This window comes from Labrus bergylta, chromosome 6 (assembly GCF_963930695.1).
Source record: "Labrus bergylta chromosome 6, fLabBer1.1, whole genome shotgun sequence".
Taxonomy (NCBI): Eukaryota; Metazoa; Chordata; class Actinopteri; order Labriformes; family Labridae; genus Labrus; species Labrus bergylta.
In genome coordinates, this window is record NC_089200.1 from 3,112,836 (window position 1) to 3,126,497 (window position 13,662).

At 40.2% G+C, this 13,662-nt stretch overlaps 2 protein-coding genes across 2 annotated transcripts; both read right to left on the reverse strand.

Annotated features, from left to right (window-relative positions):
- Positions 1-1,404: 1,404 nt before the first annotated feature.
- LOC136179379 (interferon-induced protein with tetratricopeptide repeats 1-like) lies at positions 1,405-6,320 on the reverse strand. Its single transcript, XM_065955567.1, has 2 exons — positions 6,207-6,320; positions 1,405-4,505 (listed from the first exon to the last, which is right to left on the reverse strand). Exons 1-2 carry the CDS (start codon positions 6,209-6,211, stop codon positions 3,866-3,868), a joined length of 645 nt encoding a protein of 214 aa, XP_065811639.1. The 5' UTR covers positions 6,212-6,320; the 3' UTR covers positions 1,405-3,865.
- A 3,498-nt stretch (positions 6,321-9,818) lies between these two features.
- LOC136179457 (interferon-induced protein with tetratricopeptide repeats 1-like) lies at positions 9,819-12,832 on the reverse strand. Its single transcript, XM_065956285.1, has 2 exons — positions 12,828-12,832; positions 9,819-11,103 (listed from the first exon to the last, which is right to left on the reverse strand). The coding sequence occupies exons 1-2, from the start codon at positions 12,830-12,832 to the stop codon at positions 9,819-9,821; spliced, it is 1,290 nt and encodes a 429-aa protein (XP_065812357.1).
- Positions 12,833-13,662: the final 830 nt, after the last annotated feature.

Below are 13,662 nucleotides of genomic sequence, written 5' to 3' on the forward strand. Positions count from 1 at the left end.
ATAATGTATAACTCAAAAGAAGATATAAAATTAAAAACAAGTGTTTTGGGGAAAGTCTTATGCTGTCAATATCAACCTGTTACACTGACAGAGTATGAGGTTTTTGTTTTTCAACATCGGTTTTCCTTTTATTCTAAGATTCAGCCCAAAACTTCAATTCACCATCAATGATGAGCCGGAGCCCGGAGTGGGGCTGAGTCAGTACAGGAATGCAGCATATAGACAATGTGTGTTATGGAAAATCAACAGGAGAGATACAACAAGTCACAATATACATGGGTAACACTTTACAATAAGGTACACACATTTTGCATACTTACTGGGAGACGAATGGGAAACTAACCACTAGATATAATCCAGAGTGCATATGTGAAAAGGGCTCTAGGTAACCATTAGTTAACAGGTAGATTTGTGTGGTTTATCCAGCTTTCATTATCCGTTAAATAATAATTCACTACTCTACAACATGTGATGAAGAAGTACTCAATATCTACCCAGTACTGAGTGGTTTTCTAATGGTTACTTGAAACTTTAATCACGTTATTTTTGCATTCCAGCATGAGCATACAAAAAAAAGTTTGGGTTTGGTGCTACATTACACAAATTTTCTACCAACATAACTTGAACTGCTCTTCTGCTGTTGCTCGTTTGGAGCGACAAGTGGTTCATCCATGCCATGATTGATGGTTAGTCTTTCACTGTGCCAAGACACACATGATCAGAACATGTGCTGCTGTGAAATGTTCTTATTCTTCCTGACACAATAAGTGTATAAAAGGCTCAGACAGTAGGTGGCCTTCCTGTTAATTGCTCACGCTCCTCCTGCGTGTTGATGACGTAAGCATCTCAAGCTTTTTGCTTCTGCCTTTTCCTTTTCAGTCGCTACATAACACATGACTGTTGACTCTGTTTGAACTGTCTGTATTGTTTAAAAATGATTGTATATGTATAATGGCTGAATAAAATACTCATACATACAGGAACAGTTTACCAGCATGAGTGTGTTCGGAGAGGAGAGCGGCAGATTATAAATTCATCGTACTCTGCAACATGATGATGAATCAGTTTATGGACGCCATCTTGTAATACTCTTAGTTCACCAGCAGATGCTGCCTGTGCTAGTTGTAAACCCAGGCAGTAAAGTGTATGTGAAGTTGTTAATCTGTCTAAAGAGCTAATTTCTTTCATTTAAGTTCATTGAACTCGAATATTTCTGCCAAATAACTTACTCTAATAATTGTCAGACGCTTATGATCTGACGAGGCTTAAATTTCTAGCTCCGTCCTCCCGATAGTTTAGAACTGAAGAAGGTGAAACCACTGAAACAAAAAACTTCAAGACGATTTCTTGGTGTGCACACTGTTCATTTATTGGTATAAAGCTTAAACACAGCTTGAGCAAACAGGAGCATCTTAATATATAATTTTCAGGTAACAGAAAATACATTTTCACATGAACAATGAGGACATTAAATTTCTGAAGCGAAGCACATTCTTATAAAATCCATTAATTCTAAAATCTGAAAATACAGCATTGAAAAAACACAACAGAAGCAAAATACATGATAATCACAATTCACACATTTCTTCATTAAGTATTCACCATGACGACCGTGTTTTACAGAGGACGTCACACCTACCAGGAGCTAGGGTGTAAGATTTAAAGGTCACATAGTCTCCTCCTCTTCAACCAGTTAAAAAAATTCTCAGAACTTCCAAAAACATGTGTGAAGTTTCTTGTTCTAAATCCACTCTGATCCTGTATTTGATCATGTCTATAAACCCCTCTATTTCAGCCCTGCTCAGAACAGACTGTTTCTGTGTCTGTACCTTTAAATATGTAAATGAGCTGTGTCTGACCACGCCCTGTCTCTGGAAGGTCTTGGGTGTACTTGGTCTTTCTCGCTCCATGTCCTATTGTTTACGGTGAGAAGGCAGACTCAGAGGGCAGAACAAACACCTAGCTGTGGGAGTGTCACCCACCTGGGGGAGGGGCTACTGCCCTTTGTGATGTCATGAAGGGAACTCCGTCCTGAATTAGTAAGACATTCCCAACTCTCTCGCTTTCTCTCTCTCCCCTGTTTCTAACTCTATTTACTGTCCTATCTCTAAATAAACGCATAAAAGCCCAAAAATAAAAATAATTAAGAAAATATATATATATATTTTTTTTTTAACCAGGAAAAAGTCTCATTGAGATTAAAAATCTCTTTTACAAGAGCATCCTGGCCAAGACAGGCAGCAGCACAATTACAGGGTTTCAGACATAAAACACTTAACAACAATGGACATAAATACAGGAATCACAAAAAGAACCAGTTCACCAGAGTCTGTCATAAGTCATGAGCAACAAAGCGATCAAAAAGGACAATACGAGTTAGCTAAAAAATCTACAGTCAGATATTTCTGCCTCCAGATCATTAAGACCACCTTTAAAAACATTCAAGGAAACCAGCTCCCGAAGACTTAGAGTATCTTGCAACCGATTCCAAGAAGAGGGAGCAGCATACTTGAACGCCCTTTTTCCTAATTCCGTACGGGCTTTAGGGATGGTAAGAAGGTGAAGATGGTAACTTCCATTACTTTATATGTAGCTCTGTAGGTAGGATGGAAGCAGACCGAGAATACCCTTATAAATAAAAATATGCCAGTGATTTAGTCTACGTGCAGACAAGGCAGTCCAACCAACCCGAGCATACAAGGAGCAGTGGTGAGTAAGGGCTTTTAGATTGGTGATAAACCTCAGTGCCCCATGGTAGACAGTATCCAACGCATTTAGGCTTTGCCAGGATGCGTGCATGTAAAGAGCATCGCCATAGTCTAGCACTGACATAAAAGTGGCAGCAACAAGTGTTTTTTTGGCCTTAAATGAAAAGCAAGACTTAATTCTAAAATAAAATCCTAATTTTAACTTGAGTTTTTTTTAACCTGTTGTTGAATGTGAGGCTTAAAAGAGAAAATAATAAAAGTAAACCTTCCTTTAATTTATTTCAAATAGTTTTGTATGGCAAGACATTTGTTTTTAGTTAGTTTTTATCCTTATTTTTTGGACGCCCTGGCAGAATTGGCCCCCTCCTGTTTTTCATTCTTCTTCAGGATTCTGTTGCTCTTTATTACCACGTGTGAAAGCAAAACGCCTTTGTAGAAATGTTTTTTTTTTTTTTTGCTTGGACAAAATTGTACCCCCTAAATTTGCCTCCCTATCTGTACTGCCTTGGCTCTTGCAGATTTCTGAGAAACTCCTCTATTTCTCTGCACATTATGCCTCTGTCTTTAGTCTTCTCCAGGATTCTGATGCTGTTGTCACGGTTGAAGGATATTTCTGGTATTTCTGCTGCCTTCATGTGATACTGTATCGACCTGTGGGAGTCATATAGATTAAAGTATAAATGATTTGCATATTTGTTGTAAAGCATCTGTTTGTCTGAAGGTTCTGCAGGTTCATTTTTGAGCAGTTTCTGAAATATCTGCTCAGCTTTGGCCTTGCTGTGATGTGACTTTGCATAGATAGTTGCGAGGTCTGTTTCCTTTTTGAGTGAAGAGTGAGGGTAAAGAGAGATCAGCTCCTCGTGGAGAGCGATTGCTCTGTCCATCATGCTTTGTTCTGGATCAGGGTAATTTCTGCTTTTATAAACTATCTTCGATCTGTAGCAGAACGCAACTAATTTCTTCAGATAACACACATCTGGATGTTCTTTCAGAACTTTCTCTGCCAAATCAATGGCCTCATCAACTGATATGTATTTTATGTAAAGGTTTAGTAAGGCCCACATGCCACTGCCACTGCAGCACAGAGTGCTCACATTTCCAGCCAACTCACGGACTTCATCTCGAATGTTTTCTCCTTCATCAGCACGTTGTTTAAGTTAGAGCGCAGCGAGGTACAAGTTCTCTGGATCCCGTTCCTTGGCTTGTCTCATTTTCTCCAAGAGGTCAGGGTCCAGCCTTGTGTCACTGAAGTTTTGGGCGTTCTTTAACCATATGACATAGCTGGTGTTCCAATCCACCATGTCCGGCTGCATCCTGGCAGCTTTCTCGTAGTAATCAACAGCCAGCTTCTTATCCTCTCTCAAAAACATCAGGGTCCAGGCCTTTTCAGCGTAGATCTCTGGATGGAGGTCGTCCTGGGTTGGAGATGGGTATTTTTCCATCAGGGCATCAACCTTTGACAGGTAAGCCTGACTCTCTGCTTGATCTCCCAGGTGGTGGTGCAGCCAGGCCAGGTTCCCGTAGTTCACCACTAACCAAGGACCCTCATCTGCATCTCTCAGCTTGTTGAGGGTCTCTGCAGCCTTCTGGAACAAACTTTTAGCCTCTTCATTTAACCCCAACTTATACTGAATGAACCCCCACAGGTTGTAATTGTGGCCCAGTTTTCTATTTCCCTTCTCTGTGCTGAAGTCCTCCATCTTGTGCGTGAGGCGTAACAGTTTTGGCTTGCTGTGGTCCAGGTTCCAGGTGAAGTGGCACTGCAGGGACTCCAGTGTGGTTTGACTCTGAGCAGCACTGATGGAGAATAAAAAAACAAACATTTTAACACATCAGCAGCTAATTTGGATATGCTTTGAAGTGGGCTATGTAAGCAGGTCTATATCTTACAACTTATCAATAATGACACACACCATCCCAGCCACTGCCTGTTCATCCTGCTGACATCTAGCAGCGCACATGTATGTTCTGCTACTTTATGACTGTATTTATGTTTGTAGTTTCTCCTCTACTCTTCAAATCCGATGTACACAGCAACGGAGGAGCCTCGTTTGTCAACCTGAGCTGTCAATCATGCCTTTATTCCCCTTTTTGTATCGTCAGCTAACTAAGTAAACTTCTCAGATAAATGAAAAACACAATAAATTATTTGACATCACTGCATGGGCTCAGGAACAGTTTCCAGGAGACATCACATCTCTGGATTCACAAAAGTTAGATTAAACTTTTGTTTTTGTCTTTTATTACCGCTGTCGCACGGGAAGTGATGGTTCTTTTAACCAATCAGTGGACGGCGGTGTGTCTAGATCCTACCTTATCGGTACGTATGGTACCCCAACAGAAGGGTACCAAAAAAGTAGGATGTTACAGATCTGTTATTTGGTACCGTTCCCAACTTCTGACAGTGGAAAAGACAACAAATGATGATGGTGGAAATAGAGCAATAAACTGCCCTACCTGTAATCGTGACTCGTCACCTTGCAGTGAAAATATTTGGAGCGTAAAATAAGACCAAGGAGAGCCTGGCTAAATCCTTTGGGGGGACAGGCCTACTGCAGAGTGGTATTAATGACCCTGTCCCAACTTTTTTTTATGTGTTACTAGCATAAAATATTAAATGGTCATAGTTTTCCAAAAAACATTAAATGTCTCAGCTTTAACAGTTGGCATGTTGTCTTTGTGCTATTTTTAATTAATTAGTCTTTATCTTTACATTTTACACAACGTCCCAACTTCTATTGAACGTGTGGGGTTCTTTGTTGTTAACATGTACTTCTTCTTAAAATGTATTCTTCCTTTATAAAGTAATTTACGTATATATACTTGATGTTTTTATTGCCTGAAGGACCAGCAATTGATAAGTTAATGTGCAACCTGATTGTGTGCAATTAAATTTATGAACCTTGAACCTTCCTACTGCTGCAGCTGATACCTTACTTCCTTATACCTTTAGTATGTTTTTATTAAACAGCAGAGTATTTAATTTCCATGGTAATCCTTATTTTACTGAAGGTAAATATATAATTATAATTCCACCTCTTAAAAAATAAACAAAAAAACAATTAGTCATAATATTGATTCCTTAAAAGGAAACACAAATTAAAATCAAATTTTTTTTTTTAAGTTTATTTTTGGGCTTTTTGTGCCTTTAATGGAGAGATAGGACAGTGGATAGAATTAGAAATCAGAGATAGAGAGAGTGGGGAACGACATGCGAGAAAGGGTCCACAGTGCGGGATCGAACCTGGGCCGCCCGCTTGGAGGACTATAGCCTCCATACATGGGGGACGCGCACTAACCACTGCGCCACCAGCGCCCCTAAAATCAAAATTTTGACCCCAGACAAACAAAATGTCACAAAAGCCTCAAAGTGAGAAAAGTAAACATATGAAACACTAAAATAATGAAGCTAAAGGGGAAGAAAAAGACTAATAGGAAAGGGTTTGGAATTAATAAATTAGAAACATGTAAACATTTGTATGCAAGTCAGATACTCACCTCATCTTTCTGCTGTTTCTTCCTCTCAGTCGTTTTCTGAAGATGACTTAGTCGAGCAGATGTTTCCTCTTGATGTTGCTCCAGCTTCAGCTCTCTAGTGTGGATGACGTGATGTGCAGTAGCACCTTTAAATGTCCATGATAGAGGCGTGACACTTTGGAAGTCGTAAATCCACCTTTCTTTATCAGCAGGCTGTTATCTGACTGTCCTTTCTTGAGAATAGAAACTTAAGTCCTCAGATTCCCTGCAATTTATTCAAGGAGGAAAAAGTTCCTCCTCAAAGAATTGATGTATTGCTGTAATCACTTTTTTGCTAGATTCCCTAGTAGTGCTGTAGTCAAGACCACACAAACCGAGACCAGAGTGCTCCGAGTTCAAGACAAGACTAAGACATTTAGGGGTCTAGACCAATGAAGACCAAGACCAAGGCAGGGCGAGACTGAGCCAAGACCAAGACCAAGGTGGGGCTAGACCGAGACAAGACCAAGACCATAAACATCACTACGAAATCATCATCTTATGTTGAGGGGGCGTGTGACTCACTTAGACCGTAACACCGGGAAAGTTGTGGACGTAACCGAGGGATAAAAATCAACCTTCAAATGAATTGAAGTTATTTAATCTTTTAGAAAGAGGCACTTTCCTTCTAATCACAGTAATGACGTGGAAAAACTCAGTGGTGGTCTTGACAGGTCTTGATTGAAAATCTGGAGTCCACCCAGTGTCATGATTTGGTCTTGTTTGGTTTTGTGTTTTGGCGTTTGGGTTTCCATGTTTTGATTTCTCCTGTTCTTCCCTAGTGTTGCTGGTTTTTCCCCTTGTGTGTTTCCTAGTTTGGTCTTCAGTGTTTCCTGTGTCATTTTGTAATTTCAAATCCTTGTGTCCCTCTCTGTTCTGGTGTGTCTTGATGTTTAACAGTGTCTTCAGTGTTTCATGTATTTGTCATAGTTGTCCTCAGTGTTTCTTGTCCTGCCTCTGTGTGTTTCCCTCCAGTGTTGATTGCCCTCATTGTCTTTTCCTGTGTCGTTAGTCTCACCTTTGTCTGATTACCCTTTGTCTATTTAGTCTCTGTGTTTCTTGCCCTCTGTGTCAGGTTGTTGTTGTATGTCGTTTGTCGGTGGTGTTTGTAGTTATGTCAGATGTTACTTTTCCTTGTACTCCCAGTGATTCCTCGTGGCTACCTTTATTACATTTCGACTTTTCAAGAAAGTAAGTTTTTGTTTAAATAAATATTTTTAATTTTTCATTCTCCACTTGGGTCCAGTTCCTGATTTTCCACACCCGTTCATGACACCCAGTCTGATACCTGAGACAAGACCAAGTAGAAATGCTTTAAATACTCTTAGTTTACCAGCAGATAGCGCCTCTGCTGCTTGTAAACCCAGGCAGTAAAGTGTATGTGAAGTTGTTAATCTGTCTAAAGAGCTAATTTCTTCCAGTTATGTTTGTTGAACTCGAACATTTCTGCCAAATTACTTGCTTTAATTAAAAGGAATACATTATGTTAGAAAAGAGTGTTAGTTTTCTATGTAATCTTTGTGCTGGATGTGAACATTGTTATTCATGTCATGTTTGTGACCCTGTACAAGCCAGCTGTCTCAGAACGCTCCGTTTTGGTGTGTGTGTCTCTTTAAATGCAATAACCCCCCCCCCCCCATTGGCTCTTTAATAATATGTTCCCTTCACGATTTTAAAAATCGTTTTGTGTGATAGGCTTTAGCAGAATTAGGACACTTATGATCTGACAAGGCTTACATTTCTAGCTCCGTCCTCCCGATAGTTTAGAACCGAAGAAGATGAAACCACTGAAACAAACAACTTCAAGACGATTTCTTGGTGTGCACATTGTTCATTTAGTGGTATAAAGCTTAAACACAGCTTGAGCAAACAGGAGCATCTTAATATATAATTTTCAAGTCACACAGCAAATACATTTTCACATGAACAATGAGGACTTTAAATATCCAAAGTGAAGCACATTCATATAAAATCCATTAATTCTAAAAACTGAAAATACAGCATTGAAAAAACTCAACAGAAGCAAAATACATAATAATCAAAATTCACACATTTCTTCATTAAGTATTCACCATGACAACTTTGTATTTACAAAGGACGTCACACCTAACAGGAGCTAGGGTGTAAGGTCACATATCCTCCTCTTCTTCAACCAGTTTAAATAAGTCTCAGAGCGCCTCAAAACATGTGTGAAGTTTCTTGTTCTAAATCCACTCTGATCCTGTATTTGATCATGCCTATAAACCCCTCTATTTCAGCCCTGCTTAGAACAGGCTGTTTCTGTGTCTGTAGCTTTAAATATGTAAATGAGCTGTGTCTGACCACGCCCCCTCTCTGGAAGGGCTTGGGTGTACTCCAGTCTTTCTCGCTCCATGTCCTATTGTTTACGGTGAGAAGGCAGACTGAGAGGGCAGAACAAACACCCAGCTGCGGGAGTGTCACCAACCTGGGGGAGGGGCTACTGCCCTTTGTGATGTCATGAAGGGACCTCCTAAATAAATGGATAAAAGCCCAAAAATAAAAATAACTAATAAAATAATAAAATTAAACCTTCCTTTATTTTATTTCAAACAGTTTTGAATGGCAAGAAATTCATTTTTAGTTAGTTTTTATCCTTATTTTTTGGACGCCCTGGCAGAATTGGCCCCCTCCTGTTTTTCATTCTTCTTCAGGATTCTGTTGCTCTTTATTACCACTTGAAAGCAAAACGCCTTCATAGAAATTAGATGTTTTCTTTTGCTTGGACTAAATTGTTCCTCCTAAATTTGCCTCCCTATCTTTACTGCCTCGGCTCTTGCAGGTTTCTGAGAAACTCCTCAATTTCTCTGTCTTAAATAAAATGTATTATTATTATTTTACCCCAGACAAACAAAAAGTCACAAAAGCCTCAAAGTGAGAAAAGTAAACTTATGAAACACTAAAATAATGACGCTAAAGGGGAAGAAAAAGACGAATAGGAAAGGGTTTGGAATTAATAAATTAGAAACATGTAAACATTCGTATGCAAGTCAGATACTCACCTCATCTTTCTACTGTTTCTTCCTCTCAGTCGTTTTCTGAAGATGACTTAGTCGAGCAGATGTTTCCTCTTGATGTTGCTCTCTGGTTACAGTCACTCCAGGTTTAGCTCTCTAGTGTGGATGACGTGATGTGCAAAAGCAGCAGCTTTAAATGTCCGAGATAGAGGCGTGACACTTTCCTTATCAGCAGGATGTTATGTGACTTTCCTTTCCTGAATTAGTAAGTCGTTCCCAACTCTCTCCCTCTCTCTCCCCTGTTTCTAACTCTATCCACTGTCCTATCTCTAAATAAATGAATGAAAGCCCAAAAATAAAAATAGCTAATAAAATAATAAAAGTAAACCTTCCTTTGTTTTATTTCAAATAGTTTTCTATGGCAAGAAATTCATTTTTAGTTAGTTTTTATCCTTATTATTTGGACGCCCTGGCAGAATTGCCCCCCTCCTGTTTTTCATTCTTCTTCAGGATTCTGTTGCTCTTTATTACCACGTGAAAGCAAAATGCCTTCGTAGAAATTAGTTGTTGTTTTTTTTGCTTGTACTAAATTGTTCCCCCTAAATTTGCCTCCCTATCTTTACTGCCTTGGCTCTTGCAGGTTTCTGAGAAACTCCTCAATTTCTCTGTCTTTATTCTTCTCCAGGGTTCTGATGCTTTTCTTACGGAAGGAAGATTTTTCAGGTATTGCTGCTGCCTTCATGTGATACTGTATCGACCTGTGGTAGGCTTTTCGATCACAGGCTAAGTAATTTGCATATATGTTGTAAAGCATCTGTTTGTCTGAAGGTTCTGCAGGTTCATTTTTGAGCAGTTTCTGAAATATCTGCTCAGCTTTGGCCTTGCTGTGATGTGACTTTGCATAGATAGTTGCGAGGTCTATTTCCCTTTTGAGTGAAGAGTGAGGGTAAAGAGAGAGCAGCTCCTCGTGGAGAGCGATTGCTGTGTCCACCATGCTTTGTTCTGGATCAGGGTAATCTCTCCTTTTATAAACGATCCTCCATCTGTAGCAGAGTGCAACAAATTTCTTCAGATAACGCACATCTGGATGTTCTTTCAGAACTTTCTCTGCCAAATCAACGGCCTCATCAACAGATATGTGTTCTGTGTGAAGGTTTAGTAAGGCCCACATGCCACTGCCACTGCAGCACAGAGTGCTCACATTTCCAGCCAACTCACGGACTTCATCTCGAATGTTTTCTCCTTCATCAGCACGTTGTTCAAGGTAGAGCGCAGCGAGGTACAAGTTCTCTGGATCCCGTTCTTTGGCTTGTCTCATTTTCTCCAAGAGGTCAGGGTCCAGCATTGGGTCACTGAAGGTTTGGGCGTTCTTTAACCATATGACATAGCTGGTGTTCCAATCCACCATGTCCGGCTGCATCCTGGCAGCTTTCTCGTAGTAATCAACAACCAGCTTCTTATTCTCTCCGAAGAACATCAGGGTCCAGGCCTTTTCAGCGTAGATCTCTGGATGGAGGTCATCCTGGGATGGAGATGGGTACTTTTCCATCAGGGCATCAACCTTTGACAGGTAAGCCTGACTCTCCTCTAGATCTCCCAGGTGGTGGTGCAGCCAGGCCAGGTTCCCGTAGTTCACCACTAACCAAGGACCCTCATCTGCATCTCTCAGCTTGTTGAGGGTCTCTGCAGCCTTCTGAAACAAGTTCCTCGCCTCTTCATTTAACCCCAGTTTATACTGAATGAACCCCCACAGGTTGTAAATGTGGCCCAGCCATCTATTTCCCTCCTCTGTGCTGAAGTCCTCCATCTTGTGCGTGAGACGTAAAAGTTTCGGCCTGCTGCGGTCCAGGTCCCAGGTGAAGTGACACTGCAGGGACTCCAGTGTGGTTTGACTCTGAGCAGCACTGATGGAGAATACAAAAACAAACATTTAAACACATCAGCAGCTAGTTTTGACTCTTGTGTTCTTATTTGTTATGTCTCGTCTCGCAGTGTCTCCTTTACTCTTCTAAACTGTCAATCACTTTTATTACCCTATTATATAGTCAGACAATCAAGTAAACTTCTCAGATAAATAAAAAACAGACTAAATTATTTGGTGGACATCACTGCATGGGCTCAGGAACACTTCCAGGAGACATAGTCTGTGAACACGTTAGCTGAAACTCTACCATGTGTAGGGTTGCCACCTTCCAAGCAGAAAAACAAGGGACACCCCGCAGTGGGTTGCAACTCAGTAGGGGCCTCACTGGCCCAACGGTGGGGTGGGGCACCAGTTGTGGTGAATCATGATTTAAAACGTGGTTTTAATGAAGTAATAAGAGTCATACTTAAAGTTTTAAGTGCTTTATGAACACATTTTTTTCTGAAATAATTTACAAAAATGCAAAACTTCAGTGTAAAGGCAGATACAGTAATGTATGCACAATGAAATGCACCTAACATGACTTCAGCAGATGATTACTATTAGCTATCTAATTTACAACTTAACTTAAACTTCAAATAAAGTTATTAACTTAACATTAATTCATTAACAGAGTATTATTGAAGTGCTTTTGACACTGCTGTAACATAGAGGGGAGCAGTAAGATAACAAATTTTTTATTAAATAAACAGTACGAATTTAATAGTATTTTCATTCATTTATTCTGTCCTCCTGTCTGTCGTTTTTGTTGTTTTCTTATGAAATCATGAATGATACTATTAATATGGTTTTGAACTATTTTCTTATTGTATTAATTAAGTGTCTACTGTCGATATATCGATGTTGTATTGATGATATCTCGCCCACAGATTTGGCTAAAATAAATACGTACCGAAAAATATTCACACTATCCAAACTATACTGGAATAACCTATTTATAAACATGGGAGAAAATATATTAAGTAGGCCTACAATAGTTTCCTTTACATTATATTCATTTTCACTGACACTGTCAAGCCAGGCATTACTTTCTACTCACGTCTGTATTTCTGCATCCGTTTACGTTTCAATGGTGCACGGTGCGGGAATCAGAGACACCTGCAGACATGTTTCCTTCTGACTCCTATGACTTTCTCTCACCCAATCACTGACAAGCTCTCATTGCTCATGCCAAAAAAGAACCAAACAAACCAACGGACACTCCGAGGAGGCGGGAACTAGCCGGCTGAATGATGCTGAGTTCAAAGCATCTTGGAAATACGGGACAAACCGCGTCCCGTATTGATTCAAAACGGGACGCAATATCAAAGTGTAAAATACGGGACGATTCCGTATTTTACGGGACGGGTGGCAAACCTAACCATGTGTCATGATTTGGTTTTGTATTTGAGTTTCCCTGTTTTATCCCAGTGTTGCTTGTTTCCCTTGTGTGTTAATGTTCCCTAGTGTTGCTGGTTTTTCCCTTGTGTGTTTCCTAGTTTTGTCTTCAGTGTTTTCTGTTTTATTTTGTCATTTATTATCCTCGTGTATCTCTGTGTTCTAGTGTGTTTTGTTAGATTCTTGAGTTCTGTGTGTCTTTAGTGTTTCATGATTTAGTTTGTAGTTGTCCTCAGTGTTTCTTGTATTCCTGCCTCTGTGTGTTTCCCAGTGTGTTTGCCCTGATTGTCTTCACCTGTGTCGTTAGTCTCACCTGTGTCTGATTACCCCATGTCTATTTAGTCTCTGTGTTTCGTCCCTTCTGTGGCAGTTCATTGTATGTGTTTGTCGGTGCGTATGTTATGTCAGTGTCCCGGTGGCTCCCTGTTTTTGAGCCCTGTGTTTTTGTTGAACTTGTTGAAGTAAGTTTTTGTTAAAATAAATAGTTTAGTTAATTCTGCACTTGGGTCCACACCTCCTTGTTTTCCAATTGTGACACCATGCAAAGAGCAAGCTGTATATAAACCAGATCCAGAAACATTGCTGGCTTTCCTTGGGCCTGAGGTCAATTAAAATGGACTTAGTCAAAGTGGAACACTGTCCTGAGGTCTGACAATTCACAATTTGAAATCTTTTTAGAAAAAATGGACGCTGCATCCTCCGGAGCTAAATAGGAGAGGGACCATCTGGCTTGTTATCAGCGCTCCGATAAAAAAACAGCACCTGTGATGGTATGGGGGTGCATGGGTAAACTGCACATCTGTCAAGGCTCCGTTAATGCTGAACCATACATAAAGGTTTTGGAGCAACATATGCTGCCAAATAGAAAACCTCTTTTCTGGGAAGGCCTTGTTTATTGCAGCAGCATAATGTCAAACCACATCCTGCACACTGACAACAGAATGGCTCACAAGTCAAAAGCCTCATTTCCACCTAGCGGTCTGGTCAGTGGTCTGCACCTCCAAGGTCGCCCATGGGGGCCAAAAATCCAAAACAGCATTGAAATAACTCTCGAAACCTACGGGATATTTAAACTTGGCGTGTTTTCTGTTTGTCCTTTATTACTGCTGTCAGACGGAAAGTGGCGGTTCTTTTAACCAGTCAACGGACTGCGGTTTGTCTC